This window comes from Vulpes lagopus, chromosome 6, assembly GCF_018345385.1.
Source record: "Vulpes lagopus strain Blue_001 chromosome 6, ASM1834538v1, whole genome shotgun sequence".
Classification (NCBI taxonomy): Eukaryota; Metazoa; Chordata; class Mammalia; order Carnivora; family Canidae; genus Vulpes; species Vulpes lagopus.
The window spans coordinates 11,619,184-11,647,181 of NC_054829.1; the positions used below are offsets into that span (position 1 = coordinate 11,619,184).

At 52.8% G+C, this 27,998-nt stretch overlaps 1 protein-coding gene and 2 long non-coding RNA genes across 13 annotated transcripts in view; 1 reads left to right on the forward strand and 2 right to left on the reverse strand.

The window, feature by feature from the left end:
- Positions 1-7,259: 7,259 nt before the first annotated feature.
- LOC121493166 lies at positions 7,260-18,268 on the reverse strand. Of its 4 annotated transcripts, XR_005988398.1 has the most exons (6): positions 17,763-18,268; positions 16,791-16,936; positions 16,562-16,691; positions 15,379-15,643; positions 15,100-15,295; positions 7,260-8,583 (listed from the first exon to the last, which is right to left on the reverse strand). It is a non-coding gene; the product is annotated as an uncharacterized LOC121493166 (long non-coding RNA). The 4 variants fall into 4 exon arrangements; XR_005988399.1 differs by having other exon boundaries at positions 15,379-16,691; positions 18,060-18,268; XR_005988397.1 differs by having other exon boundaries at positions 15,379-16,691; positions 17,794-18,268.
- A 155-nt stretch (positions 18,269-18,423) lies between these two features.
- The window catches only part of TTC7B (tetratricopeptide repeat domain 7B), a 252,364-nt gene continuing 242,789 nt past the window's right edge, over positions 18,424-27,998 (forward strand). For 2 of the 4 annotated variants that reach the window (XM_041758871.1, XM_041758872.1), the window contains exon 1: positions 18,425-18,651. In XM_041758871.1, coding sequence (XP_041614805.1) covers positions 18,531-18,651 — 121 coding nt within the window. In that variant the 5' untranslated portion in view covers positions 18,425-18,530. Of the gene's footprint in view, positions 18,652-27,998 lie in introns of all 4 variants that reach the window. The other 2 variants (XM_041758870.1, XM_041758873.1) reach the window with 2 other exon arrangements.
- LOC121493167 lies at positions 18,909-26,150 on the reverse strand. Of its 5 annotated transcripts, none has more exons than XR_005988401.1 (4): positions 25,824-26,150; positions 24,339-25,700; positions 23,806-23,918; positions 18,909-23,279 (listed from the first exon to the last, which is right to left on the reverse strand). It is a non-coding gene; the product is annotated as an uncharacterized LOC121493167 (long non-coding RNA). The 5 variants fall into 5 exon arrangements; XR_005988403.1 differs by having other exon boundaries at positions 18,909-22,348; positions 22,459-23,279; positions 23,806-25,700; XR_005988402.1 differs by having other exon boundaries at positions 23,806-25,619.

Consider the following 27,998-nt stretch of genomic DNA (forward strand, 5'->3'; position numbering starts at 1 on the left):
ACATAATAGGGTCCCTCTGCCTGCCGCCCCCCCCCCCCCGCCGTGTCTACTCTGCCTTGTGATGTTTGTCCAGCCTTTTAATAATAATCCATCTGTCTCCCCAGCAGATCCCCAAGTCCAGGACAGGGTCATTTCCCCGCACTTTGACTTGCCTAAGGGGTGGGGATGGGGGGAATCTGGCAGCCACCTGACCCTCCGAACCCCTGAGCAGTGGCCTGACAACCTCTGATGGGACGGAATCCGATACAATCAAAGAGCAGAGAAGTAAAATGCGGATCTTTTGAAGGTGCTTTCTGGTAGCTGGAGACATGCGTGCTGTGTAAGAGAGGGTTTGCATCTGCGAGGCCCCGTGCCCCGGAAGCCCCCCGCCCCCCTCCCCCGCCCATGGTTCCCCCCCTCACCCCCCGCCAGGTGCGCGGCTCCCTGTCAGGTCCAGAATACTAGAATGACTTTGCCTTTTACCGCCAAGACGGCACATCCAGCGATGGGGGCTTTAAGCCTAGATACAGTATGAATGAAGGCTCGCTAGATGCCAGATACTCGTTGCCATCCTTGAGGAAGAAAGGAATGCAAATTACAGCAGGGTAGTGCTGACTTCTCAGTCCCCCACCCCGGCTCCCATCCCTTTGCCAGTCCCTCGACGACGGTCCCCTACATGCTCCCAGCAGCTGGTGCCCCTTCCATTCCGAGTGCAGACGACGTAGCCTCGGTGATTCTCGGGGGGATCCCCCTCTGGGGCGACCCAGGGCTCGGTGGGAAGACTCCCTGGCCAACTCCTGCACCATCCCGCACTTCTACAGTTTCCATCCCAGAGATACTCACAAAAACCAAACAAAACCAAAAAATCCAACTTGAAACAAATGAACAAAACCCTATTTGCTCCCTGATGACTCTCCTTTGATAACTGGTGGTTTCCCGGGGTTCCAGGCCAGGGCTAGAGCCACACTGGGGTCGTGCAGCACAGGTGCCCCCCACTCCGCCTCCTGGGACATCTCCACTGCGAACCCCCAGGTGAACCCCGGCCGGCGCCTCGGGGACGGACGCCCAGGGTCTCACTGCGCTGGGGCTTCTGGCCACCGCTCGACTGGCCACCGACTGGGGCCACACGCTCCTCCTCGGGGACACGTTGGGGGCAAGAGAAGTTTGCAACCAGAACACCGAGGCCCAGAAGGGTGAGTGACGTGCCGCAGTCTGGGGAGGAGACCCACGGGGACGGCTCGCCCTGCACGTCCTGTGGCTCTTGGATCTCGGAAAGTTTTTGGAGAAAGAGAGAAACAGACAGACATCGCTCCCACTCTGTAGACAGACACCCCAAATAAACAGAGCACGGGGGCGGGGGGGCACAGGTAATTCAGAATCTAGCTTCCGGACGAGGGGCTGGTTGGACAGCAGCCCCCGCAGCGCAGAGCCCACTGCCTTCGGGACCAGGTGCCCCGTGCCCCTGTCACAGGGCGGCTCGGAGGCTCTCCCCAGGGCTTCAGGGAGGGGCAGAGGCCTGGGGGGAGGGTACCTCTGCCTCCAGGCACAATCAGGGCCCTGCCAGCCCAGAAATGCCCCTGTGCTCTGTGTCCCGGCTCTTCAGCTGGGGGGGGGGGGTAGCCTAGGGCGCCCCGAAAGCCAGAAAGACTCCCTGGAGCTGAGGGCTAAGAGTGCGTTTAAATGTCCCCTGGTTTTCAGTAAATAAAACGAGGCTCGAGCTCTGGTTTCTCTGCAAGGGCCACTGATCTGCTGGCAGAGGAGGCAGCTGGCCTCCCCCGAGGCCCTCCAAGGTAGGGGGCCTGAGACCCCGTGCAGGGATTTTAGACGTGGGCCTCTCCTCGATGGCCATCAGAACATTCAAGTCCGATCATGTCACGTTCCCACTGAAACCCGTCTGTGGCTCCCAGCTGATCCTGGTGGAAGCCCCAGCCCGCCCGGTGGTCTGCTCACGCCTCACCCACCCCAGGGCAGGCCCTGGGCCCTGAGCTCCCTGCCCTTCCCGCTTTGCCCCCTGCACTCCCCGACCCCTTCCTGACAGGACACCTCCACTGCCATCTGCCAGGATGCGACCCTGGTCCCCATCCTCCCCGGGGGCTTTCCAATTGCTAATCTCCCTAAAGGAGCCTTCCCAGACCCCACAATCTTCCTAACATAACTAGGAGTTATAAGTAAGTGACTTCATGGCCATCGAATGGATGGGTCTCCCCCAGAGTCAGCTGTCAGCATCCCCCTGCAGGTCTCCAGTACCCAGCTTTGTCCCCATGCCACAGTGGACACTCAGTGAATCTGGGAGGAATGGCCATGGCTGGTCCGCAGCCCGACCCGTAACACAGAGAAGCTCCGGCCTTCTCTGAGCCGGGCTTACCTCCGTACTGCACACATGTCCCTTGGATGCGCTGACCCGGTTTCTTCCTCTGTGGTGTTTACACTGGCTGCTCCCTCAGGACTTCCCTCAGGCCCTAACATTCTTAACCACTGGGAACTGGTTAGGGCCTGGTCTGGGAAATCAGGATGTCAGCCGAGGTTCTCCTGGGCACCCTCCCACACCTCCCTGGGCAGGCAGGGTCTCTGCTGCTCCCTCCTTGGCTTCTCTCACAGCTCCTGCCACCCCCTCTCCAGCAGGACCTCATCCAGGGAGGGGCAGCCCCTGCCCACAGCCAGGGAAATGGAGGGAAGAAACGGACTTCAGCCACCAGACCACGGAGACTAGAGCTTCCGTGTTATCCTCAGACATATTCCCATGTTAGCAGGCACCTGCCCAAGACAAGAATCTCTAAGGACTTTGGGAAGGAAGGGTGAAACCTTGGGGGTAGAAGCCTTTATGGTGGTCTTTAGACAGACATGGGGGGCATTGTTTGCCTGAGTGACTTGATCATTTATGCAACAGAAATATTTGAGGCCGCATGTATAAAAGCCAACCTATTGTGGGCTTAATGTAGTGAAGGTTCCTGTAGACTCAGCTGGGAGCATTTGCTGATCAAGCCTAGGGTGGAAAGAAGCCCTGAAATTGCATCCAGATTGGGGCCCATGAATTCTGGCAATTATGCAGGAGATGGTCCTACCAGAAGTTGAGCCTTGATCCCCAAGGGTCTCTGAGAGAAACGGCAAACCTCTTCTCTGATTTCAGGAACCAGATGCCCAATGGGCCCCTAAAACACAGCAAATCCAGCTCCCGGCCTCTTATAAACAGCAGCAACTTTGCACAGTCAAGGGGCACGTAGAAAACAGATGAGACAGTATTCTTAAGATATCAGTACTCACCAAATAAACCTACAGACTCAACACAATCCCTGTCGCCAGCTTTTGCAGAAATGAGCCCAAACTTTACTGTGAAACTGCTCCAAATTTTAATATAAAAATGCAAGGGACCCTCAATGGTCAAAATAATCTTTAAAAGACAAAGTTAAGAACTCATATTTCTCAATTTCAAAAGTTACTATGAAGCTATGGTAAGCAAGACAGTGTGATACTGACGTAAGAATAGGCGTATAAAAAAGAAAAAAAAAAGAATAGGCGTATATATCTATGGAATAAGCATCAGAGTTCAGAAATAAACCCTTTATGGTCATTTTATGGTCGACTGTTTTTTTTTTTTTTATATGAGTGCCAATACCATTCAGTGGGGGAATGGTATTTGGTAGCCTTTTCAATAACAGGCGCTGGGACAACTGGATATCCACATGTAAAAGAATGAATTTGGACCCCCACCCCTCACACCATATACAAAAATTAGTTCAAAAATGGATCACAGACTTAATCATAAGAACCAAAACTACAAAATTCTTGGAAGAAAACATAGGTGCAAATCTTCATGACCTTAGGTTAGGTGTCGGTATCTTAAAAACAATACCAAAAGCACAGGTGACAAAAGAAAAAATTAGATAAACTGGATTTCACCAAAATTAAAAACATTTGTGCTTCAAAGGGGACACAAACAAGAGAGAAAAAAAAATCCACAGAATGGGAGAAATATTTGCAAACCATATACCTGATGAGAGACTTATATTCAGAATATATAAAAAACTATCATGACTCAATAATAAAAAGACAACAATCTAATTTTAAAATGGGCAAAGGATTAAAAATGGGCAGAAGACCTGAATAGACATTTTCCAAAGCAGACATCCAGATGGTGAACAGACACGCGAAAAGATGCTCACCATCACTCATCACCAGGGAAATGCAGATCAAAATCACAATGAGATAATCACCTCACACTTGTTGGAATGGCTAAAATTAAAAAGATGAGATAACAAGTATTGACCAAGAAATGGAGAAAAGGGAACTCTCATGCACTGTTGATGGGAATGCAGACTGGTGTAGTCACTGTGGAAAACAGTATGGTGGTTCCTCAAAAAAACTAAAAATAGAACTACTATATGATCCAATAATTCCACGACTAGGTATTTACCTGAAGAAAATGAAAACACTAATTCGAAAAGTTATACACACCTCGATGTTTACTGCAGCATTATTTGCAATAACCAAGGTATAGAAGCAACTCAAGTGTCCGTCGGTAAATGACTAGTTTGGAAGATGTGGTGTATATACACAATGGACTATCACTCAGCCACAAAAAAGAATGACGCCTTGCCATTTGTGACAACATGGATGGACCTAAAGGATGTCACATTATGTGAAATAAATCAGACAAAGAAAAATACCATATGATTTCACTTATATGTGGAATCTAAAAAACAAATGAACAACAACAACAACAAAAAAACAATGACAAAAAAGGTGGAAAAAAACTCATAAATATGGAAAACTAGTGGTTGCCAGAGGGTTAGGGGCGGGGAGATAGAAGAAATAGGTGAAGGGGATCAAAAGGTGCAAACCCTGAGCTATAAAATAAATAAGTCATAAGGAAGAGATGTCCAGCATAAGGAATATAGTCAATAATACTGGAATAACTTTGTGTGATGACAGACGGTAACTACATTTATCATGGTGAACATCTTCTAATGTATATAATTGTCAAATCACTCTGTCATACACCTGAAACTAATATAATATGTCAATGATACTTCAATTAAAATTTTTAAAAATTAAAAATAGGCAATGGATTTGAATTTTCTGTGGAAGACAAATAGCTAATAAGGACACAAAAAGTTGGTCAATAACATTATTCATCAAGGAAATGCAAATCAAAACCATAATGAGATATACCTCACATCCACTAGGATGGCTAGAATCAAAAAGACAGATAGTAGCAAGTGTTGGCAAGACCGTTGAGAAACTGGAACCCTTATGTATTGTGGGTGAGAATGTAAAATGGTGCAGCTGTTTTAAAAAATGGTTTGATAATTCCTCAAAAGGTTAAATATAGACTTAACATATGACCCCACAATTCCCACTCCTGGGTATATACCTAAGCAAAATGAAAATGTGTGTCTACTCCAAACTCTGCACACAATTGTACACAGCAGCATCGTTCACAATGGTCCAAAAATGGAAACAACCCAATGTCCGCAACTGATGAATGGATGAATAAAATGTGGTATCCACACAATGAAACGTTACTTGACCATAAAACTGAATGAGGGGCTGATCTATGCTACAATGTGGAGAAATCTTGAAAACATTACGCTAAGTCAAAGAAGCCAGTTAAAACACACACACACACACACACACACACACACACACACACACACATATTGTGTGATTCCATTTATATGAAATGGACAGAACTGACAAGTCCATAAAGACAGAAAATCAACTAGTATTTGCCAAGAGCTGAGGGAGAACAGGTAGGAATGATGGCTAAGGGGTCCAAGATTTTTTTGGGGGGATGATAGAATGTTCTAAAATTGATATTAATGATGGCGGCATATTGATATTAATGATATTAATGATTGCTTAACTGTTAAATGATATGCCTTAAATTAAGACTACATGCTGACCTACATCTAAAACTTTTTTAAAACTTTTTTTTTTAAAATTATTTGTTTATTTGAGAGAGAGAGATAGCGACAGAGAGAGCACAGCAGGGAGGAGAGAGAGAAATAGGCTCCCCGCTGAGCAGGGAGCTCAATCCCTGCTCAATTCCCCATTCCTGAGGCTTAATCCCAGGAGCCTGAGATCATGACCTGAGCTGAAGGCAGAAGCCTAACTGACTGAGCCACGCACGTGCCCCTAAAACTTTTTTTAAATGACACATTCTAACACGCTACACAGATGCTATGGGGGTAGGTGGCCTCTCCTATGACAACTCTATTCCATGAATGTTCCCTCATTCCAAAACTATCACATGCCAACCGTGTACCAGATGACATCAGGGTTGTTGAAGTGACCAAGATCCAGTCCTGGCCTTTCTGACACCCACCATCTCTCCAGAGGAGCAAAGGCACCTCCAGATGCCTCTAGCAGGAGAGGGACTGTCTGTGCCTATTAAAGTAGAAGCACAAAGTGTAAGAAAGAATGACAACGGAGAGAACTGGAAATCCCAACTATTCCTTCCTTTTGGGGAAGGAGATGGGCCTGGTGCAGACGGAAGCAGGGTTAGCAGAAATTTCCTCTCCTTCCTTTGGGGGTTCTCCAAGGCCCACCCCCCCACTGGCTGGCTGGCTGAACTGATGAGTACCTGTTGGGTTGGTGCCATGGGGGATACATGGAGGGCTAAGACATGGCCTGTAGTGCCCGGATCCACAGCCCCCCAAGGCACGGACACTGAAGAGTTGACAAATGGAGCCCATGACCTGTAGAAGGTGGCATGTGACAGATGCTGGTTTGGGTGCCCCAGATGGTAAGTGCAGCAGGGGTGTCATATTCTACTTCGGCTCTTCCTCCTTAAGTCCCCCTGCGTGGGCCACTGCTGCCCGGCCTATCTACATGGGCCTGGACTTGCATGAAGGGCTGTGTGGCACTTAGTTTACACTGGGCTTAGGAATGAGATGAGAGCAGGAGAGGGAGGCCAGTCTATAGGGCACCTGACTCTGTTCCCACCTTTAGAGGCCTGACCCTCCTCCTCCTCCTCCATGTGTAAGTACCCTGGCTGCTCTTGCTCATTCAAACCCTGCTCCCAGAAAGGACATTATCCCTGGCCCTGCAGGGTGCATCAGCTCTTCCCCATGTGGGGTGAAGCCTCACTACAGGGACCCCCTCAGCTGCTCAGGAGTGGGGTCCCCAAACCTTTCCTGCCCATGCCCCACAGGCTTAAGCCGAGGAGCCCATTCGAATGCACACAGAGGGGCAAGGGCCCAACCCACTGGGGTTAGTTGCTCCCATCAAGGTGGCGATGCAACAGCTGTGCTGAAGATGTGGGGGAGGAGGGGGCAGGGAGGAGTATTTTAAGCTATGCTTTTCCTTGTGAAAAGAAAGTACACCCCAAATTAAAATAGTACCTTGGGTGAAGGACTTGGCTTTTTGGGCTCCGGGTGGGAGCGTATGCTGAGGCTTGCCCATCAAACCCGAGAAGCCACCCACGATGAGGATGAGGTAGTCCAATCAATGTTCTTTTTTTTTTTTTTTTAAGATTGTATTTATTTATTCATCACACACACACACACACAGAGGGAGAAGCAAGCTCCCCATGGGGAGCCCGATGTGGGACTGGATCCCAGGACCCCGGGATCATGCCCTGAGCCGTAGGCAGACACTCAACCATTGAGCCCCCCGGGGGCCCCAATCAGTGTTCTTGAAGGAAAGGCTCAAAAAGCAGCAAAGGAAAAGCAGCCAGACTTGCAGGAAAACCCTCCAGCCTGTGACCCTCCGGACCCCGAGTGAGGCGCTGGAGGACACACCTGCCTCCAGGTGACTTACTTCCCTCCTCATCACCTGTGACTTGGTGTCAAGGACAACAGTGCTGCGGTACCTCTCCCTGCCCAAATGCCACTTCCTCTGCCTGGGCTCCCTCGCCCTCTTCTTGCTCCTCCAGCACCTGCCCCCACCCCCTTCTGGAAGCCTCCTCCCTCAGTCCTGCTCTCTACAGAAATCAACTCTGGCTGCTTTAGACATCAACAGAATTAATCCCAGATGGCTCACAATCTCTGGGATGACAGTGACCAGGACAGAAGCTGGGCAGCCCTGGTTGGAGGCTGGAAATCCTCCTCAGGACTGGTCTGGAGAGGAGAGAGCACAGCCGCCACTGCTGGGCGCGGACGCAGGGGGGCACAGCTGCCACAACAACCTTGGCTGGACTGGGATGAGGCTGCCACAGGCCGAGGTATCTGCCCATCGGGGCCCAGGTTACCCACCCTCGCTGTGGCCACACAGGAGTCGGGCATGGTGAGTGCCCAACATACCCAACCTCTCTGGGGGGAGGACGACTCTCCCTCATCAGGTGAGGGATTCCCCAGATGGAGGAAGGAGATAAAGGTCACAAAGGATGACAGATGACCATTTATCGCTGGATAAATACCTGCCGTGAGGGCATCCAACTGCACTCTTCCTGCTCCTGGCCTTCCCAAGCCAGCATGATCTCTGAGCTGGATAACCGCCACTCAGGCCATCACGGCTACTCAACATATATCTGCTGAGGTCCTAGGTCAAGTGCAAGGTGCCGTCACCTGGTTAGCTCCTTAGAAAGGTGTTCTGCACACAGCAGTTACAACTGTTTCCTCTGGACCAAAGGCTCTGCTTCCCTGGACTGCAGTAAACCGGAGGCTGCAACATATGTTTTTTTAAATTAAAAAAATTTCAATTTTTAAAAACAGATATTTAAATATATAAAGTTATATAGATTCAGGTATATTTGTACATGTTGTGAAGTGAGCATAATTAGTCTAGCTAACATCCACCACCACACGGTTGCAAATTTCTTATGATGAGAACCTTTTTTTTTTTTTAATTTTTATTTATTTATGATAGTCACACACAGAGAGAGAGAGAGAGAGAGAGAGAGAGAGAGAGAGAGAGAGGCAGAGACATAGGCAGAGGGAGAAGCAGGCTCCATGCACTGGGAGCCCAACGTGGGATTCAATCCCGGGTCTCCAGGATCGCGCCCTGGGCCAAAGGCAGGTGCTAAACCGCTGCACCACCTAGGGATCCCTTATGATGAGAACCTTAAAGATTTACTCTCTTGACAAATATCAAATATGCAATACAGTATTATTAATTATAGTCACCATGCTGTACATTACATCCCATGTCTTTGTTTTATAACTTTATTTATAACTGGAAATTTGTGCTTTTTGACCCCCTTCACTCATTTTGCTCATCCCCCCACCCACCCCAATCACCAATCTGTTCTTTGTACCTGTGAGCTCATTTTTTTAATTTTGTTTCAATTTAGATGCTGCATATAAGAGGCAATCGTACAGTACTTGTCTATCCCTGTCTGACTTACTTCACTGAGCATAATACCACCAAAGTCCATCTATGCTATGGCATATGGCAAGACTTCATTCTCTTTTTTATGGCTGAATAATATTCCATTATATACATATGCCATATCTTCTTTATCTAGACATCTGTCTGTGGACACTTAGGCTGATTCCATTTCTTGGCTCCTGTAAATAATTCTGTAATGAACATGGGGGTGCAGACATCTTTTCAAATTAGTATTTTTGTTTTCTTTGGATAAATACCCAGAAATACACATCCTCAAAAGAGAAATCTGGGTGGAGTGAGGATCAATGTGACATCTGTCATGCTCTTGCAGCAACAGGGAGTTTCAAACCATCCATCCCACTATAGTTCATCAGAAAATAACTTCCTGTGATGGACAGTGCCGACAGCATCCTTCTGCTGACCACTATCCGGAGCAGTATTTTGAAAATGAAACTGATTTATTAAAAGCTTATGCGAGGAGGCAAAAGGCCTGAGGTTGACCCGACTGCTTTGCTGTGGGGAGTGACCCAAGATCATGAAGATGGGGGGAGTACTCTGGGGACAGAGAAGTGGCCTGAGAGCTTAGTTCTCTTGTCCTTGCTGTCCCACTGTCTGGCCACATAATGCTGGGCAAGTCACTTAGGTCTCAATTTTCTTTCTGCAAAGCAAGGGTGAACCCCTCTGGAGTCCTTGGGTGGCAAACATCAGGAATCCACATGGATTCCTGTGATCAGAGAACATAGGCTGGGGGGGGACTCCTGCCACCTGAGGGCTGGAAGCAGCTGACCTCAGGAAGGTTGGGAAAGTGATCTTTTCAACTAACATTGACTGAGCTACCCCTCTACATGCCAGGCCACTTTAAGGCCCTGGGATCTGGTGATGAACAAAACCCCGGGATCTCTGCTGTCAAGACATTTATGGTGACCTGGTAAGCACCTGTGAGCGCGTGAAAGATGTCACATGCGATGAAGACATGAGAAAGCTGGCTGATGTGATAGAGTGTGGCTGCAGGAGGGGCCCATATAGAGCATCACTCCCTGAGGAGGTGTCATTTAAGAAAATTCCTGATTGTCGGGAATGAGGCAACATGGAAGAGATAGGGGTAAGAGTTCCAGCCAGAGGGAACAACGTGCACCAAACCTCTGATGGGAATAGGTTGTGCTTGGGCTTGTAGACTAATGTGCCCGGAGCTCCATCAGCCAGAGCTGGTGGCCTGCATTAAGTCCCAGAGGGAGGCAGGGCCTGGCAGTGCAGGGCCTGGAGGGTGTCTTGGCGTGGATTCTTTCCCACCTCCCCTCTTGGGGCCTTATGTGTCTGCTTCACTGTTCCTTCTGCAGACTGGTTTCCTCTGCTGCCCCGGCCACATGGCAGAACAGGATTGCCCTTGAGTACCAAGTTCACCCTTAGTCGACTCACTCGCAGGGACTGTCTCAATCATTTTCTAGGAAAGCACCGGTCACATATGCATCGTTGGCCCAATCACCATAGCCTAAACCATGGCAGATGCCAGGAACCGAGCCGGGCTCCAGGAGTTCCATGGTGAGAATGGGAAAAGCACCCCAAAGTTACCTCCCCAAGATGGGACTGGACTAGGGGACCCTCTCCCCGACCTGATTCTGAGAGTGCAGAATCCACGCTGCTCTGAAGCAGTCTCAAAGTTCAGGAGGAGCTGATTTAGATCAGTTCTCACACATAAGTGTGCACCAGAGCTACCTGGAGGGTTTGGCAAAAACAAGATGGCTGCACAGCCTCAAAATGGGCATTTCTAACAAGTTCTGAGGATGCTTTCGGTGCTTTGGTTCCCAAAGCGGGGTCCAGCTCCCTGGCCCTGCCAGCTTCTTCAACCTGCCTGTTTCAGAGCCAGCAGGACTGGAGCCAGGGGTAGGGCCTGGCAGATGCAAGCCCATTCTGGATCCGTCTGTACACCTGAGAATCACGGTTTTAAAATGTTTCAAAACATCAGAAATGGGTTTGAGAATCACGGTTTTAAAATGTTTCAAAACAGAAATGTCTTTGTTCCAGCCTTGAGTGTCACCACAGGGAAATAAAAAGGTGGCCAGCCATTGGAAGTTTGCTCAGTGTCCTTAAATGGTTAAAATGGCTCGTTAATCAGTGTGTTTGGATTGCAACAGCACAAAAACCAACCTTCCACTGCCACCGGAGAAGATGAGGGTTTTCTCATAAGAGCTCTTTTTTTCTGGGCATTTTCATTTCTCCCTGCAGGAGGAGACGGGGACCCACTCCTGGCGTGGTTCGCTGCTCAGCACCCTTAAATACTGGGAGAAAGCTCGGGGCGCGCCCCGACCCGCCCGGGGTCCGGTCGGGAGGTCAGCGCCCAGGCCCCGCGGGGCGTGGGGGCCGGTCCGCCAATGGAGCGCCGAGGAACGCCATGACCTCACCGGGAGACTCTCTCATTGGCTGCCGCCGCGCGCGCCGGACCCACCCCTCCCCTTAGAGCCCGGGGCGTCCGCGCGGGCCCCGCCCCCTGGAGCGCAGGCCCCTCGGGTCCCTAACCTGGTCTGTGAGCTTTGCAGAAGAAAACTTCTGCTTCCTGAGAAAGACCTGAGCGTTCCTTCAGACCTGCCAAGGCATTGGTTTTCCGCGCTGGCTTTTCGCTGCTGTGTTCCTGGGGCGTAGCCGGTGTTTTCATCCTTTCCGAAGTACCTGGCACAGCACCCTTATTTCCCACTTACTTTAATCATGTATTCCAACGAGTTTCGTCTTCCTTCCCAGTGGAGACTTTCTCAAGCCCCATCATACTGTGGAACGCTAGTGATCTTCCTCCCTCCCACATTTAACCTGGGAATTAACTGACGTCCAGAGAGGAAAGAGGACTTTCACAAGGTCACAGAGCAGATAAATTACAGGGATGGAAATCAGATCCAGGGCTCCTAACTCCAACTTCGGTGTCACACATTAGCCACTTTGGCAAGCAGACCAGAGCCGAAATCACTTTTCCAGGCTTGGCTCAGGGGTTACCGCCGGCAGGAAGACTTCCTGAGGGTTCCCTCAGGCCTTGGTGCTCCTGAGTCCAACGACAGAGCTATCCCTGACTTTCTCCTTTTCCCCAGTTGGACTGTAAGTTCCTTGAGGGATGGCATCACATTTTATACAATTTTGTGTCCTCAGAACCTAACAGTGGCACACAATAGATGCTTAATCAATGCTTGTTGAATTAAACTGTGGAAACTCTGCACGCTAGTGGCCTTGTCCAGGGAAAGATCAGTCACAATTCCTTACAAAAGTAGATTCCGTGTTTTTGAGGCTCTTTCACACAGAATGAGAATTAGCTAGTAAAGTGTTTGAAATGAAAATGTCACCACTGTTAGCTGTGTAGGAACAACCAGACCCTTTGTGCTCACCTAGTTCCCTATTGGCTCCCTAAAGCTCCAGATGTGTGAACCAACAACTTTTCAAATTAAACCACCCCACGTATGTACTTTTGTGCATGGTCTGCCAGGAAGCTTACATGTCATTCCAGGTACACTCTTGACTAGGTGACAGGGACAGTGTTCTCGCCTATATCCATGGAGTTTCTGATCTTTGTGTTGCTGTTCATTCATATGTGCAGGTGGGCTTTTTATCCTAAGCTTACTCTTTGCCTTTCCGGGAAAAGGTAGGACAGGTGGTATACAAGGTAACAGGAAAGTGTCCCCAGAACTCTGACTGTGAAAAAAACACTCATGAAGATAAGGAATTCCTATCACACAAGCTTAAACCAAAACCAAATTTGGTTGGTGGTTACTATGGTGTCCAAAGTCTTTGCAAGGTCGTCACGGATGGAGACGGGCGCTGGAAATTCTCAGAACTGGTTAGCTTCTTCCAGAACTGGGCACAGGACACAGATCTGGGACATGTGGATATTCTCAGCCTTGGAGAGGCAGGCTCAAGAATGGGAACAAGACAGTCCTCAGAGCCTTTCCAGGGCCTGAATTTTTAACCTTTTAAAGATTTTCTCTTCTCTGGTTCCAGAACCACACTCACCAAGCAACCTCTTAATAGTCTCAGCTTTGCATGCATTCTAACACTGGGAACAGGTCTCCAGGGATAGGACACTGGGGGAATGGCTTCCATCATAAATGAAAGTTGCCATGGGGTGTCAACAATGGTCTGTGGTGAGCTTCATTAGCAGGAGTCAGTGGGGCAAGCTCCTGAAGCATCTACATATTTCTGGACTTGGCAAAGCCGAAGGGCATCCTAGGAACATGGTTCTACATGCAGCTCATGCCATACCCGGGCCCTCCTGGAGCGGCCGGCCAGCCTCCTCTCCCTGGCCATCTGGCTAGCCCCGTCAAACGGCAACAGGTGGTAAACCACACACACCAGCTTCAGTGCCTGGAGTGGGGCTGCGCAGGAGGGTTCCACTGGTGGTGGGAACCCTGACTCCAGGCAGCAGCAGATGACCTTTGGGAAGAAACTCAGGAGGCCCCCTCGGGTACATCAAGGGAGAGGGGCATAGAGCCCTCTTGAGTCATCTTCGGAAACCCTGCTCCTAACAACAGCACTGATGCAGCTTCTAACCAGCAGCCTGTTCATAAAAGTGTGGGTGCTGAGGTACGATACATGGAGGGAGGCCAGCGGGGGTGTTACCAGCACCACCACCCCCAAGAGCATTACACACCAGAGATCAGGATGCAATCACAGCCTTCACCAAGGCCAGACCCAAGATCACGATGAGCAAAGAAGCAAGTAACACAACAGGACACCGTCTTTGCAGAGCAGGAAAGCAGACAGCATCACACAATGGGTTACAGACGACATTCACAGGACAAGGGGCAGCGGAAAGCCGCTTAAGAAACAACAACGAGGGTAAAATGAACACAAACAGCAAGATGCTGGTTAACACGGGGAGGGTCTGTTGGGGCCCTGGTATTCATTTTGTTATTTTATTAAATAGGTGCCCCAATCATGTGTTTTGTACATATTAAATATTTCATAATTATAAACCATCGAAAGGCGCGGCAGCTGTCATCGCTCAAGCCCCAGGCCTGCAGGCTCTGGCATGCTTTGCCGGTTGCTTAGGGGCATGGCTATAGGGCCCACCTGCCTACAGGGTGGCTGCTTATAGCTCAATCCTCCCAGGGGTACCAGCAGCCAGAAGACAGGGCTGCTGCCCCGCAAGGTGAGGTCAAAGGTTAGAAGCGACTGTGCAGCACACCGAGGCCGTCTTCTTCCGGATTTCCGTCTCCCCCAGAAATCTGACCTGCCTGCTTTAGCAACCTGATTCTCACTTCCCCTGGGCCTGTCCTCTGGGATGCCCAGGCCTTGGGTACCCCATCCAGCCCAGCCCCACCACCTTCCTTCCACTCATTCTCACATTCAGCAAACATCTGTGGAGCACCGGCTATGTGCCAGGCACCATACATAGTGCTGGGGATACAGCAGGGAATAAAAGCCCACAAACCCCTCTGCCCTCATGGAGCTTACGTTTGAGTGAGGGGAGACTGACAATGAACACCGAGTGACTACCTAGAAATCAAGAAGAAAGGAGGAAACAACCATGGCCGAGCAGAAGGATAGGGAAAGGCAGGGGGCAGGTCTGGATCAGGTGGTTGAGGACAGAGGTTACCTGGGCCAGAGGCCAAGAGGGAGGGAGGAGGACCACATGAATATCTAGGGAAGAGCCTTCCAGACTGAGGCCACCGGACCCTGCCCTTCCTCTTGCCTTCTCCTCCTCCTCCTGGAGTTTTGCCCGCCCCACCCCAGCCCACACCTCTCTCAAGCACTCTCTCCCCCTGCTACTGCTACTCACCTCATGTCCTATTCTAGTCTTAAAGGGGACCCAGGCTTTTGGCGGGGGGGGGGGGGGCGATTGGGAGGTTTCCAGACCACAGAGTCATTTGCACTGACCTTTGCTCGGAGCCTTTGGCCTGTCCCCACTGCTTGTGGCAAGCCTGATTTGCTCTAGGGATTAGCCAGGAGTCATACTTCCTGAGCCATCTTCCACTCAGCTTCTTTCCCTCTGGGCATCACCAGGCCTCAGGGCTGGGTTTGGCCTACGGGCTGTGATTTTTTCACATCCTTGTCAAACCTGAAATACCAGTGCCTGGAAAAAAAAAAAAAGATGTTGGCTTAATAACAACTCGCTACTCCTGAATTTCCCTGAGAGCCACCAGCAGGTAGACATACCTGGAACTTCTCCACAGGCCATCTCTTGTATGTCTCCAGGGTTGTGATGGCAGTTGCGAGGGGTGGGACTGAGTCCAGACCTCATTGGGCCCATGGCCCATCTCTGGGGCTCTGCACAGTGAAGACCCAGAAGGTTCTTCCTCTCGGCAGGTCAGGCTGACAATGTCTAGTAGCTTCTGCTCCTGCCTCCTGTACCCCAGCAGCCGCAGGGCTCAAGCACATGGTCTTGAGTACTCTGTTGGGTGTCCACTGCTTCCAGGGTGGCCTGCAGACACAGTCACAAATACTTACTGTTCCGTGGAATCCTAAAGGAAAACAGGCTGATTCCAGACCCTGAAGATCTCCAGCCTCATTCATTCATTTTTTTTTTTTTTTAAGATTTTAGTTATTTATTCATGAGAGACACAGAGAGAGAGAGACAGAGACACCGGCAGAGGGAGAAGTAGGCTTCATGCAGGGAGCCCGATGTGGGACTCGATCCAAGGACCCCGGCATCACGCCCTAGGCCAAAGGCAGATGCTCAACCACTGAGCCACCCGGATGCTCCCATTCACTCTTTTGTTCTCGCTCCTACACTGTGGGTGCGAGGGGGCCAGGGACGCAGAACGAGGGCTCGCGCTTTGGCCCTCGCATTGTGGGCCTCTACCCCTCCAGGTGCTTTACTTGCATCTTCCCGTTGAACTCTCAGCCGGCTGCACCGGGGTAGGTGTTCCCCCTCCAGCTGCGGGCACCTTAGGGATGGAGGGGCTCAATGCCGCAGGCCACGAAGCACCTGCCGAGCAGGGGTGGCTGCTGGCCAGCGTGGCAGCGGAGGCGGGCCTGCACGCTCCTCACTGCAGAGCTGGTGGTTAGAAGCCCCGTTGCAGAGGGAGGTGGCCCCGCCGGGGGGTCACACAGGATCCGTCAGCCGTGGAGCAAGGCTCCTGGGCCTGCATCTCACAGACCACACACCAATGTCCCTCCTGGACCAGAGGGGAGGGAACATTGCAGGCAAACGTTGCAGAGACAGTTCTCCGAGCTCGAGCTGAGAGGACAATGTGAGGGCCCGAGATGGAGGAGCAGTGTCCGCTGTTGAGAGGCCTCCTCCGGGTATCCCTATTCCCTCTTGGTGGAACCCAAAGCACCAGACACCCAAGAGTCCCTTTCCTGGGGCTGTCCCAGCATCTGAGACCCTCAGGTCAACCTTTGACATGGGTCCTCAGGGGTGCCCGAAGGGTATGCAGGTCACGGCGCAAGTTCCTCCGGACCTTCCCTGCTCACGTCCAATGGCTCGTTTCAGCTTCCGCGGGGCGCGCCGCCGTCCACCGGGGCTGCTGAGGAGATGAGAGACACAGGAACCTGAGTGAAGCTCCTGGAGAGCAGCAGTGAGGCACCCGGAAGGGGCGATGCTGACAAGGACAGCGCTTCCTCACCCCCGGTCCAGAGTGTCAGCGCCATCCTCAAATGCAGGGTCCGGAATCCAGCACCCTCACCCCAGCTATCATCTGGGGGGTCTCCACCGCCAGCTCTCTCCTCACCTTCCGGCAGTATTCTCAGCCCAGCAGCCACGGTGAAATTCCTAAAATACAGGTCAAAAGGTCACACCCTTTTCTTATAAATTCTCAGGGACCTCCCATTTCCCCGGAGGAAAAGCCAGGGTATTTATAAAGGCCCTCAAGGCCCACCAAGAACCGAAACTCCTCCTCCCACCTCTGGGCGCCTCCTACTTCACCTTGCCTCTCCCCCTGCACTCCAGGCACACTGGTCTCTTTGGTGTGTCTCCAACACACCGAATATGCTCTTACCCCAGGGCCTTTGCACTGCTGTTCTCTCTGCCAAGAACTGTCTTCCCCCAGAGATGTCCTCCCCAGGCTCTCTCTCACCCTTTTTGACTCTTTTTTTTTTTTATAATTATTTTTTTTTAATTTTTTATTTATTTATGATAGTCACAGAGAGAGAGAGAGAGGGAGAGAGAGAGAGGCAGAGACACAGGCGGAGGGAGAAGCAGGCTCCATGCACCGGGAGCCCGATGTGGGATTCGATCCCGGGTCTCCAGGATCGCGCCCCGGGCCAAAGGCAGGCGCCAAACCGCTGCGCCACCCAGGGATCCCACCCTTTTCGACTCTTGATCAAATGTCACTCCTGTGAGGTGGTTCCTAACGCCCTTTGAAAACTGCAACATGCTCCACAATCCCTGGCCCCAACTCTTTATTCTCCTCACTTGGCCCGGCTCTGTTTCTTCCACCTTACCTTGACTTTCTAACTTACTACTTTATTTTGCTTATTTTTTCCCCTGGCTGGAATGAAAGCTCTACCAAGGCAGGCCTTTGGCCTGTTTCGTTGTGCCATATTCCCTCCCAGCTCCCAGCGCCTAAAAGTCCCCAGCAGGTAGGGACGATCCCTACCTAGTCATCCAATAACCGAGAGCTTGCACACCTTGGACACCTGTCCCAGCTCTCAGTCTGCAGAGCCCAGGCAAGGCAACCCCCCAGGTGACGGGGCCGCCTCCTCAGAGGCCCGGAGTGGGGGTGGCAGGCATCTCCGCTGGTGGCAGTCCTTGCCAGGCTCAGGCAACTCAACAGATACTCAAGGAGCCCCTGGGCAGGTGCAGTGCGGCTGACTCCCCCTGCCTCCTCTGGGCGGGGGCGGGGTTAGGGCTGCCTGGGGCGCAGGGGGGCCTGCTGGGGGCCCCGGGGATCTACCTGAAACCCTAGATGGCGATGGCGCGCCAGGCGCAGGGGGCCTCCGCTCAACCCGCCTCGCCGGGCCCCAGGCCTGCTAGTCCCGTGGGTGACCTTGCCCCGTTTAGGCCACAGGCCAGCGCGCCTCGCGGTTTCTCCCCCTCCCCCGCCCCCGCCCCCCGCCCCGCGCGCCCCGCCCCTCCCCCGCCCTGCGCGCCCCGCCCCTCCCCCCCGCCTGCCGCTCCGGCCCTGGCCGGCAGGGGCCGCTCCTCGCGGCGCCCGGGGCCCCGCCGCCCGCCGCCGCCGCCGCCCGCCTCCCCGCCCCTTCCCCAGCCGGCGCTCCCGTTACGCCGCGGAGCCGGGAGCCGGAGCCCGCGCCCGCGGCGGCAGCGGGAGGCGGCGGCGGGGGCGCCCGGGCGGCGGCGGCGGGGCCTGCGGGGCCTGCGGGGCCTGCGGGGCCTGCGGGCGGCCGGGCGGCCGGGCCGGGCCGCGATGGCGACCAGGAAGGCGGGCTCGCGGCTGGAGACGGAGATCGAGCGCTGCCGCTCCGAGTGCCAGTGGGAGCGGATCCCCGAGCTCGTCAAGCAGCTGTCGGCCAAGCTCATCGCCAACGGTAGGCGCCGCCGCGCCGCGCTCTCGGCCGGGCCGGGCTCCCGGGCTCCGCGGCTCCGGGGCTCCGCGGGGTCGCGGCCGGGGCGCGGGGCGCGGGGCGCGGGGCGCGGGGCGCGGCCGGGGAGGTGCGCGGGCCGGGGCCGGGGCCGGGGCCGGGCCTGGGCGGCGCGGGGTCCCGGGCGTCACGCGGTCGGGGCGTCCAGCGGCCCGGGCCCCGCGCGCGGAGTTCGGGGGGGCCCCAGGGCCCGGCTGCCCGGCCCGCGCCCCGCCGAGCCCGGGGGCCTTCGGTCCTAGGAAGTTGGAGGCGGTGGGGGGGCCCTGCCCCCGGCAGGCCGGCAAGTGTGCAGCAGATCACGGGGTGTGCGTGCCCTCTGCGCTCCCGGGGTGGGGGGCGGGGGGCGGGGGTCGAGCACAGACCCCTGGGAAATAGGGTTTGTAAACACATGACGTTCAGGGGGCTCCAGGCGGAAGCCCAGACCTGGGGCGTGTGTAGGGGGTGGTGGTGGAAGGCAGGTGAGACGTGTGTCCTGGGGTTCAGCGAGTAGGATGTGGAAGCTGTGGACCTAGGGAGGTGGGGTTTGGGAAGGCAGGGGAAATAGAGTCAGAAGAGACTGAGGGAGAATACTGTAGACCAGGGTGGGAATGTGGCCAAAGCATGGGACTGGGTGGGCGAGGGGCCTGGTGCCCAGAGGAGGAAGGGGGTCCGAGAGAGCCCCTGAGTAGGAGTCTGGTGCTTGGAGTTAATCAAGGTCCCATTGACTGAATTGGTTCTTGTACCCAATCGAATCGAAATTGCATCCCAAATCCCATTCAGTGCGCAGCTCCACGTGGCCTTATTTGTTTTGGAAGCAAGTATCAGTTAATATTTGCTGGTCTTTTAGTGCCCGCCAAAACTGCGGGCACCGATGGACTGGTGAGAGGGCAGAGGTTTTGTGTCATTCCATCTCTGGCAGCCCGGGGCTGGGTGAGCAAATGTTGGCTGAACAAATGAATGAAAGAATGAATGAATGAAAGACGGTGCTCTGAGAGAGGACATGGCACTATTTATGACCTTCTAACCTCAAACTACCCAGGAATGGAGACGGACGTCAAGTGTCTTCTTCGAGGGCGGTTTATGATCGTGTCTTTTAACGGTACTAGTGCCTTGAAAGAAGAACTTGGTTTTGCACACTCTCAACTGTGGTCCCTTGCTTCAGGCAGAGGTTTCGTGCATGGATGCAGGTGCCATGACTGCCCTAGGGGCAGGGAGGAAGCATAGACTACCTGGGCTCAACTCCGTGGAAACTGTTGAGTCCTCTCTAAGTCAATATTCCAGGAAAATGGCATTCAGGGCCATGGGCCCCAATGGCAGCTTGACCTTGGCCTTCCTGTAAGGCTCACCAACTTGTCCTCTTGCTTCTCCTCTTCTTACTGGCGGCATTTTCTCATTTCCTCTTGGACAGTCTTGGGTCCACTTCCCAGCTGTGCAGGCATAAAATACCTTCAGGACAGGTTGATGTTAGGGTTAAGTGGCTCCATTTGTGAGCCCCTTGGTTCTTTCCTTCCGAACCCACTTGTTTTCTGCTTTATTTACTCAACCATTCAACCGGTATTTGCATGCCCACCTGTGCCAGGAATAGAACAGAGGTGAATAACACTGACCATACTCCTAGCCTCCCGAACTGGACCTTTCTGAGGAGACAGGCAATGGCAAATACGGAAATCAATAAACGGGATAGCTTCAGATGGTAAGAAGTGCTTTGAAGAAAACAGATGAGGTAATGTGATGCAGAGTGATGAGTAGGGGAGGAGGGGCGACTCACTATGGTGGTCTTTGGAATAAGAGGGTAAATGGACTTTGGTGGCATAGGTGCATCTTACTTTCACAGCCCCACAAGGCTTGGCTTCCTTCCCAGGGCCTGGTCCCTGGGGTCTGGGCCTGAGTCATTATGGGGCTTGTGGGGGAGTGGGTCATGCAGGGCACTGTGGCCCATGGGCCCGTGTGCAGGTTTGGTTTGGGGAAGTTCATGAGAGATAGATTTCTGCTCTAGAATCCACATGACTTGTAGCAGTCATTGAAGGCAAAAGGTCACCCAGACTTGAAAAGGTCAAAGAGATTGCTCAGGAACATAACAAAACAAAATAAAGTGAAGAAAAAGATGAAACACAACCAGAATTATTGTGGCTCTTCTTTGGGGTTTAGAGAACTTTTTAAAGGAGGGTCTTCTTCCTTTGGCCAATGGAGGCTTCTTTAGGCTACTGGTGGGACTTCCTCCTGGCTTGGAGGGCATGAGCTCCCCCTAGACCCTTTTGCATGCACTGGACTTCACGTTCTGGGCAGATCTGGCAAAGTCCTTAAGCAAAAGCATTTGCTGCTTACAATAAGGAAAGCGAGTTAATGTCATGTTTGTCACAGGAAGACAGTTTGAAGGCAGCCACAGGCAGAAAAGAACACAGTCTTTGGAAGCTGGCAGACCCGGTGCCTGAGCCTAACTCTGTGTCTTTGGCCAAATCACTTAACTAACCACTTAGAGTTTCAGTCTCCTCATCTTAGAATGCAGGAGGGAAAGACTGAGTTTTCAGGGCAGTTAAGAGAACCACAGGAACTGATGACTCCCAGGTCTAGTCACAAAGTCTGACCCGTTAGCATGCAGAGCAGACCCTTCATTCATTCATTCCACAAATATTGAGTACTTGCTACGTGCTAGGCGCTGTTGTAGGCACTGGGGATGTACCAGTGAACAGAACGGACAAAAATGACAAATGTCTCTGCCTTTATGAAGTCCACATTACAGTGGGGAAGGGGCAGGGAGACATAAATCAAAATCACTAAGTAAAATTTATAGGATGCCAGATGGTGATAAGTGGTATTAGAGGGGAGTCAAGAGGGGAAGAGGCAGCAGTGCTTTGGGAGTGGGGTGGGGGTGGGGGTGGGGGTGGGAGGCACAGAGGTTACTAGTTTAATTGGTGGCCAGGGAGGACCTTACCGGGAAGGTGGCATTTAAGAGAGGACCAGAGGCTATGGAGGGGACATCAAGGGCAGAGGGCTGATCAGGGCAGAGGGATGGTGGGGCCAGATCACATGCGGCCTTGGAGGTCATGGTTAAGGCTTTGGCTTTTCTCTGAGGTGAGAGCCCTCTTTGAGCCGAGTCGCTCGGTTTTCCATGCTCTTGCTTACAGAGGCATCCCTACTCCTCAGCATTTGCTGCTTCCGGGATGGGAGCATGGCAACCCCTCCCAGTAAGGGCTTGAAATAGTGGACACTTTGAGAGCGCACAGCTCCAGCCTGACTCCTTTGAGATAAATTAGTTTAGACAGTTTGGCCGAGAGGTGGATAAGGAAGAAAAGGGTAAATGCCAAGCTGAAAACAGACCCGGGAAATCCATTTTCTGCCTCATACTCCACTATGGGTACCATCTTAATCATCCATGTCAAAAAGCAAGAACAAAACAACCCCAACAAAATCTGTGGCAGCTACATGCCAGGCCCCTGTGAGTTCCAGCAAGACAGTGATCACGCAAGGTAAGAAGGGCGCGGTGTGGGGTGGGAGAAAATTCAACTCAAGTCTTGCTTCTGCCTGAGGTGTGGTCAGCGAAGCAGCAGCTTGGCCATCACATGGGAGCATGTGAGGAAGGCAGACTCTCGGCCCCACCCCAGACCTGCATCTTCACCAGGTATCCAGGGGATCTGTGGGACAGGGGATTCTGAGGTGCCCTGGCCTGGGCTGGGGGTAGAGATCGAGAAAAGCACATCAGCTCCCTGTTGGGTCACAGGTCAGTCCTGGCCCTAGGAGGGCAGTCCCGGCTGCCCTCTCTCCCCAGAATGTCACCTTTTAGCCTCCCAAAGGCGAGGTTCACTACTGTGTGACAAAATGCAGTGGCTTGGCACCTGGGCTTTAATCCAGACTCTACCCGCGGCTGGCTAGGTGACCCTGAGCCAGTCACTTAGCCTCTCAGAGCCTGTGTTCTTCATTGCTGTGATCAGGTTAATAATCGTCCTCCGTTAAGGTGGCTGTAAGGAAGAAATGGGTCGATATATGTTACATGCAAAATGCTGGCATTTACTCCCTCCGGCTGGCTCAGTGTAACCCTGGACGAGGCAGGCCACGTCCTGGATATCACCTGGCTGGGAAGAGAGTGAGAGCCCTGAAGTGACACACCTGGTCGAGACTCCCATGATTTTCAGTAACAGAAACAGGCATTTTGGAGCTTGTGCCAGCCCCAACAGACAGCCACTCCCTTTCTGAGGCAGCGTCTGCTTCTCCTTCATTTCCCTGTCAGTCTTTGTAGGTAAGCTCACCTAACTGAGCTTCTCCTTTAAGGGATCATCACAGTTCTGACTGGGTGTGATTTTGAAACATTTTAATTACCTCTTGGTGATGGACAGGTAGGGAAATGGTGTCTGAAACAAAGAATATTTCTGGGGCAAAGTTTGGTTACAGAATGTATGGAGACCACTGAGTGGGAGTGAAGTTTTTGCATTTGCCACTGGCTGGTATTCCCAGTGGCCTTGGTGCCTTCCTCCTGGTGGCATCCCCCGCCGGAGGTGGGCTGACTTCCTGGACAGCCCCCTGGTCTCAGGCCTCTGGAGGCTTTCCTGGCGGTCCTGGGGCTTCTTTGGAAAGAAGGCTGAGGTTTACCTGAGAGCCTGCTGGGGAATGGGAAAGAGGTACTGTTGCTTGGATGTTCCCAGGGTACTGCAGACTCCTGGGAGTCAGACTGTCCCTGGACAGTGAGGAGGGACACTAGTGAGACCTTGCTGACACTCTGTCCTAGCCTTCCCAGGGCAGCTGTCCTGCTTTCAGATACTCTGTTTTGTTGTCCTCTGAAGGACACACCTTTTTGGCCAACCATATGTCCTGACTTTTGGATTTTCAAAGATTCCCTTATTTGACAATAACGTATTGATAGCTCTGGAGCTAAGCACTGGGGCTCATGGTCACTGTAGTCAGGACAGGAGAACCATGACCATGTGGCTCCATACAGGGGGACCAGGACTGCTCAGCTTTCCCCTGGCCTCCTGCTTAGAGGGATTCTAGGTTTTGAGGATTCCTGGCGTTGATCTGCTTGGTAAGCCAGCCTTTCCAGTGTGTCTTCCCATTTCCTGGGCTTCCCTTGTGCCCCGCTCCCACCCTGCCCCCACTGGCTGGTTTGGCCTCTTGGACCCCCTCACTCACCTTGCTCATTGTCTTTCCACCTGCGCTCATGCTGTTTGCTCTGAAGGCCCCTCTGCAGGCCAGAAGCCTACCTGTCTGTCAAGGTCTGGTTCAAGTTCCTCCCAGCTGTCCTTCTGTCACAGAAAAGGATGTTTGCCTCAGACAAAACAACCATACAGTGTTAGAAACAGATGGGTCTGGAGAAATCACACTGGATAGCAGTTTTCAAACTGTCTTGTTGAGGAACCCTTCTGGGAACGTGCTTTAGGGGCCTGGCGGCTGGGTGGGCAGGCCTCACTCACTGGAGCAGTGATAACTTTTTCCTAAGCTTTCCTTTGATTGAGGAGCTAATTGGCTTTTAAAAACACATTTGAAAGCCACTGCTCTAGTCTGAAGCTCCCCATTTTTCAGATGAAAAAACAGGCTCATAGAGGCGTCTTCCTTAAAGCCACCAGCTGGCAAGCGGCAGAAGCAAGTGAGGTGGGTCAGAGCTCTGGCCTTGAGTTCAGTTGCTCCAAGTGAGTTGCTGGTGCTTCCTAAGAGAGGTACTTCACCTTGGGAAGCTGTGTGTAAAGAACCCCTCTTCTGAAACTCCTGGTGCCAGCTGTGTTTCAGAGTGCAGAATTTTCCAGAACATGGTACATATACTGGCCAGTACGTGACACTCGCAGCGGGTCCAGGGACAGCACTTCATCATGAAACGCGTCACTATTTCTGCATTAAAACATGCAAACAGTCCTCGCAAGAGGATAGATTATAAATAGCTTTTGTTGCCCAACAAGTCAACAAAAACAAAACCAGCTTTTGGTTTTTAGAGAGTTCTAGATTTGGGAAATTATGGATAAGGGATTATGGACCTGTAATAACAGTGACAAACGGGTAGGGCTGTGATAAGGCCCGAATGTGCGAACGGGAGACAAACCGCGGTGCCCGCGCCGAGTAAGCTGGGGGAGGGTCATCGTCGCCGTCTCCAGTTCCTCCAGTTGGGGGCTGTGCCCCCCCCCCCCCCCGTGGCCTTCCAGAGCCCTGCCGAGGCCCCTACGGTGCCCTTGGAGGCCAAGGCAGGCCTCTGGCCCGGCCGGGCTGTTCCCCCCTGGGGCTGGCAGCGACTGGGGGCCAGTCAGAACCGCCCCCCCCCCGCCCCCGCACCGCCCCCGCACCGCCCCCGCACCGCCCCTCGTCAGTCCGGCATTCTCCCCGGCATTCTCCCCGCAGCTCCTTTCCTCCTCCCTGACCGAGCCCCACTTTTGTCCCACGTGGGCACGTGTGGTTACCAGCCCCGCCCCGTGCCACGTGCTTCCCTGTGGGCGGGCCCGGGCCTGGGTGGGGCCACCCCCTGCCTGTGATTGGTCGAGGCATAAGCATGTGACTTAGTTCTAGCCAATGAGACGTCAGGGACGTTGCTGTGGGAGGGGCTTCTGGCAAAGTTTTCCTCCTGCTTCCGGGTGTCCGTGCTTTCCAGGTGGGCTGTTCCCGCGGGGCTTGGGGCGGGCGCTTCTGAGGGTGGGCGCTGCTGCTGCCTGGTGGCCGCGAGGGTCCTTCCGCAAGAAGGATGTGGCCCCACGCCCGGAGGGGCTCTTGTCTGGACTTCGTTTATGTGGGATGACGACCGCCTTCCCGTTGAAGCCACCGAGTGGGATGTTCGGTGGTTCCCTGCTGCTGAAGGCGTTCCCTCCGGCACCCCTGCCCCGCCAGCCCTGCTCCGGGCATCCGGCGGGCACGGGCATCCGGCGGGCACGGCCTTCGCTCCTGCTTCACACTCACCTCGCTGCGGTAGACTCCTGACCCTCTGGGCGCCCTCATGCTTGGCAGGTGGTAGAGGGTTGCAGGCCTTTCTGGAAAGCCAGTGTTTCCCATTTGAGAAGCCAAGAAAAGAGAAGAGGTTTTCTGAGATCTCTCAAAACCATCCTCGTCAGCTACCAGGACAAGAACGAGTGGAGTTTGGCAGATGGGTACCACATAAAGACGTAAAGGGCAGCGGCAAGCCACAGGAAACCTAACAGTGTGGCTCCAGCCCCCATCTGTCTTCCCGTGCTCACCGAGTGTGGTGGAGGTGCAAGTGCCAGAGCGAGGCAGAACAGATGGCTTTTGGTCCCTTCGGAGGCCTGCCGGAGCTGGAGTCAGAATCTCCATGCATTCACCCTCACAGTGACCTTGTGCACCTCACTTGATTCTCTTGACACCTTAGTTTTTCCGGCTACACGGGTGTTAAAACATTGTTCAAGCATTGCTTGAACTTTTGCTGTGTGCCATGTGTGGGCCTGAACTTTTACGTGGATTCCAGTTAATCATTACAACAACCACATGTGGAACGAGGTCGAGGGTGATAATTCTTATTCAGGGATAAGTAGACTGAGGTTTGGAGATGTTCATTGAGCTGAATTTTAACCCACTTCTAACTCTAGTTTCATTATTCTTTATACCAACAAATGGTTTTCTAAATTTGTTGGATCAAAGAATCACCAAGTTGGCTTGTTGGGCCACATTCCCAGTGGTTCTGATGCAGCAGGTCTGGGGCAGGGCCTGAGGCTCCTGCAGGCTTAGCAAAGCTCCTGTGTGATGCCAGTGCTGCTGGTCCGTGGACCTGCTCTGAGTGGCACTGAGCTAAGGGAACCTGGATGTTATAGGTTCCCAGATCCCTCCTGTCGGGAGGTGATTTCCCTGGTCTGAGTTGGGGGCTGGAAATCTGCATTTTAAAATAGAGCCTTAGGTGAATTGTGAAGGCAGGTCTGAAGCTATGCCCTCAACCGTAATCTTTAGCATTTAATGAGTACGTCCTATGTATGGGGCCTGCACTAGAACAGATAGACTGAGTGGGTCACCAGCCACAGAAGCTAACAGCTCAGAACAGTCACACAGTCTCTGGGCAGCTGAGCACCTGGGGGCTGGTTAGCAACTCAGATTCCCTGGCTGGGCCCAAGTCCTGCCTCAGTCCTGCTTCTTAGTGGGGTTGGGGTTCAGGAAGCAGGATTGGTTTTTGTTGTTTGTTTTTTTAAGGATTTATTTGTTTATTTATTTATTTATTTGAGAGAGAGTGTATGCATAAGCAGGGGGAGCAGCGGAGGGAGAGAGAGAAGCAGACTCTCCACTGAACAGGGAGCCTGATGTGGGACTCAGTCCCAGGACCCCAGGATCATGAGCCAGGTGTCCCAGGAAGCAGGATAGGTAACTAGTATAGGTGGTTGTAACACATGAAGTTCCAGGACCAGATTTTAGACACGATTGTCCAAATGGTGGGAGAGGGTATCACCCTGTGGCTTGAGGAGAACAATTACAGCATTACTTACAAGGCTTCAGGGTGCGGCTGGTTACTGGGGGGCTGAGGGCAGGGTACGCTTAGTGAGTAAAGCCTGGCAGAGAGCCAGGAGGGGGATCTTGGGCAGAGCTGTGGCTTTCGGGTGACCACCTTGTCTCAGTTGGCCTGAGACTTGCTTGGTTTTAAGCACTGGAAGTCCTGTGCCTGGGGAAGCCCCTCAGCCCTGGGCAAGCACTACTGTAGTTTACCTTTTTGGGCAGTTGGAGGTATTTTCCCAAAGAGGAAAGGAACCTGGTGCAGGAGAAAGCAGTGGGCTTTGTCCCATTAGATCTGGGATTAGATCCCAATTCTGGCACTTACTGCTTTTCTGGCCTTGGGTGAGTTACTCAGCTTCCCCAAGCCTCACTCTTTAGCTCAGACTTTGTTTTGAGAAGCAAAAGAGATAATGCAGTTAGTTCAGGCCCCAGCAATCATCTGAAGCAGTCTGCCTGAATCAGGAGTACTCTGTGTAGAAGAAGGGTAGAAAGGTCCAGATCCTCGGCCCTTTACAGGCGGAAGAGGCAGGCAGGGTAACAGAAACAGCGATGATCGCAGAGCTGTGCAGTGGGGGTTGGGAGCAGCTTCTGTGGTTTGGAATTGTCACCGAGGCCCAAAGACGATGGCAGGGTCCCGCACTAGTCAGAGCAGACCTAGGGCCTCAGCCAGAGTCCCCAGGCCTCGCCTGGTGGCCATTCATTCTGCACTCTAGTGAGTGGGTTAGGATGTGGGGGCGCTGGAACGTGTACTTGGGACACAACAGTGAATGTGACCCTGGGCTGCCGGCCCCACGAGGGCAGGGCTTGTTTGCTATTTTGTACGTTGCTCTGTCTCCAGCACCAGTAACACCTCTGACACACAGTAGGTACTCAGTTGTTCAGGGAACAACTTGGCTGTTGCCCTTGAGGGCTTACCTTGGATT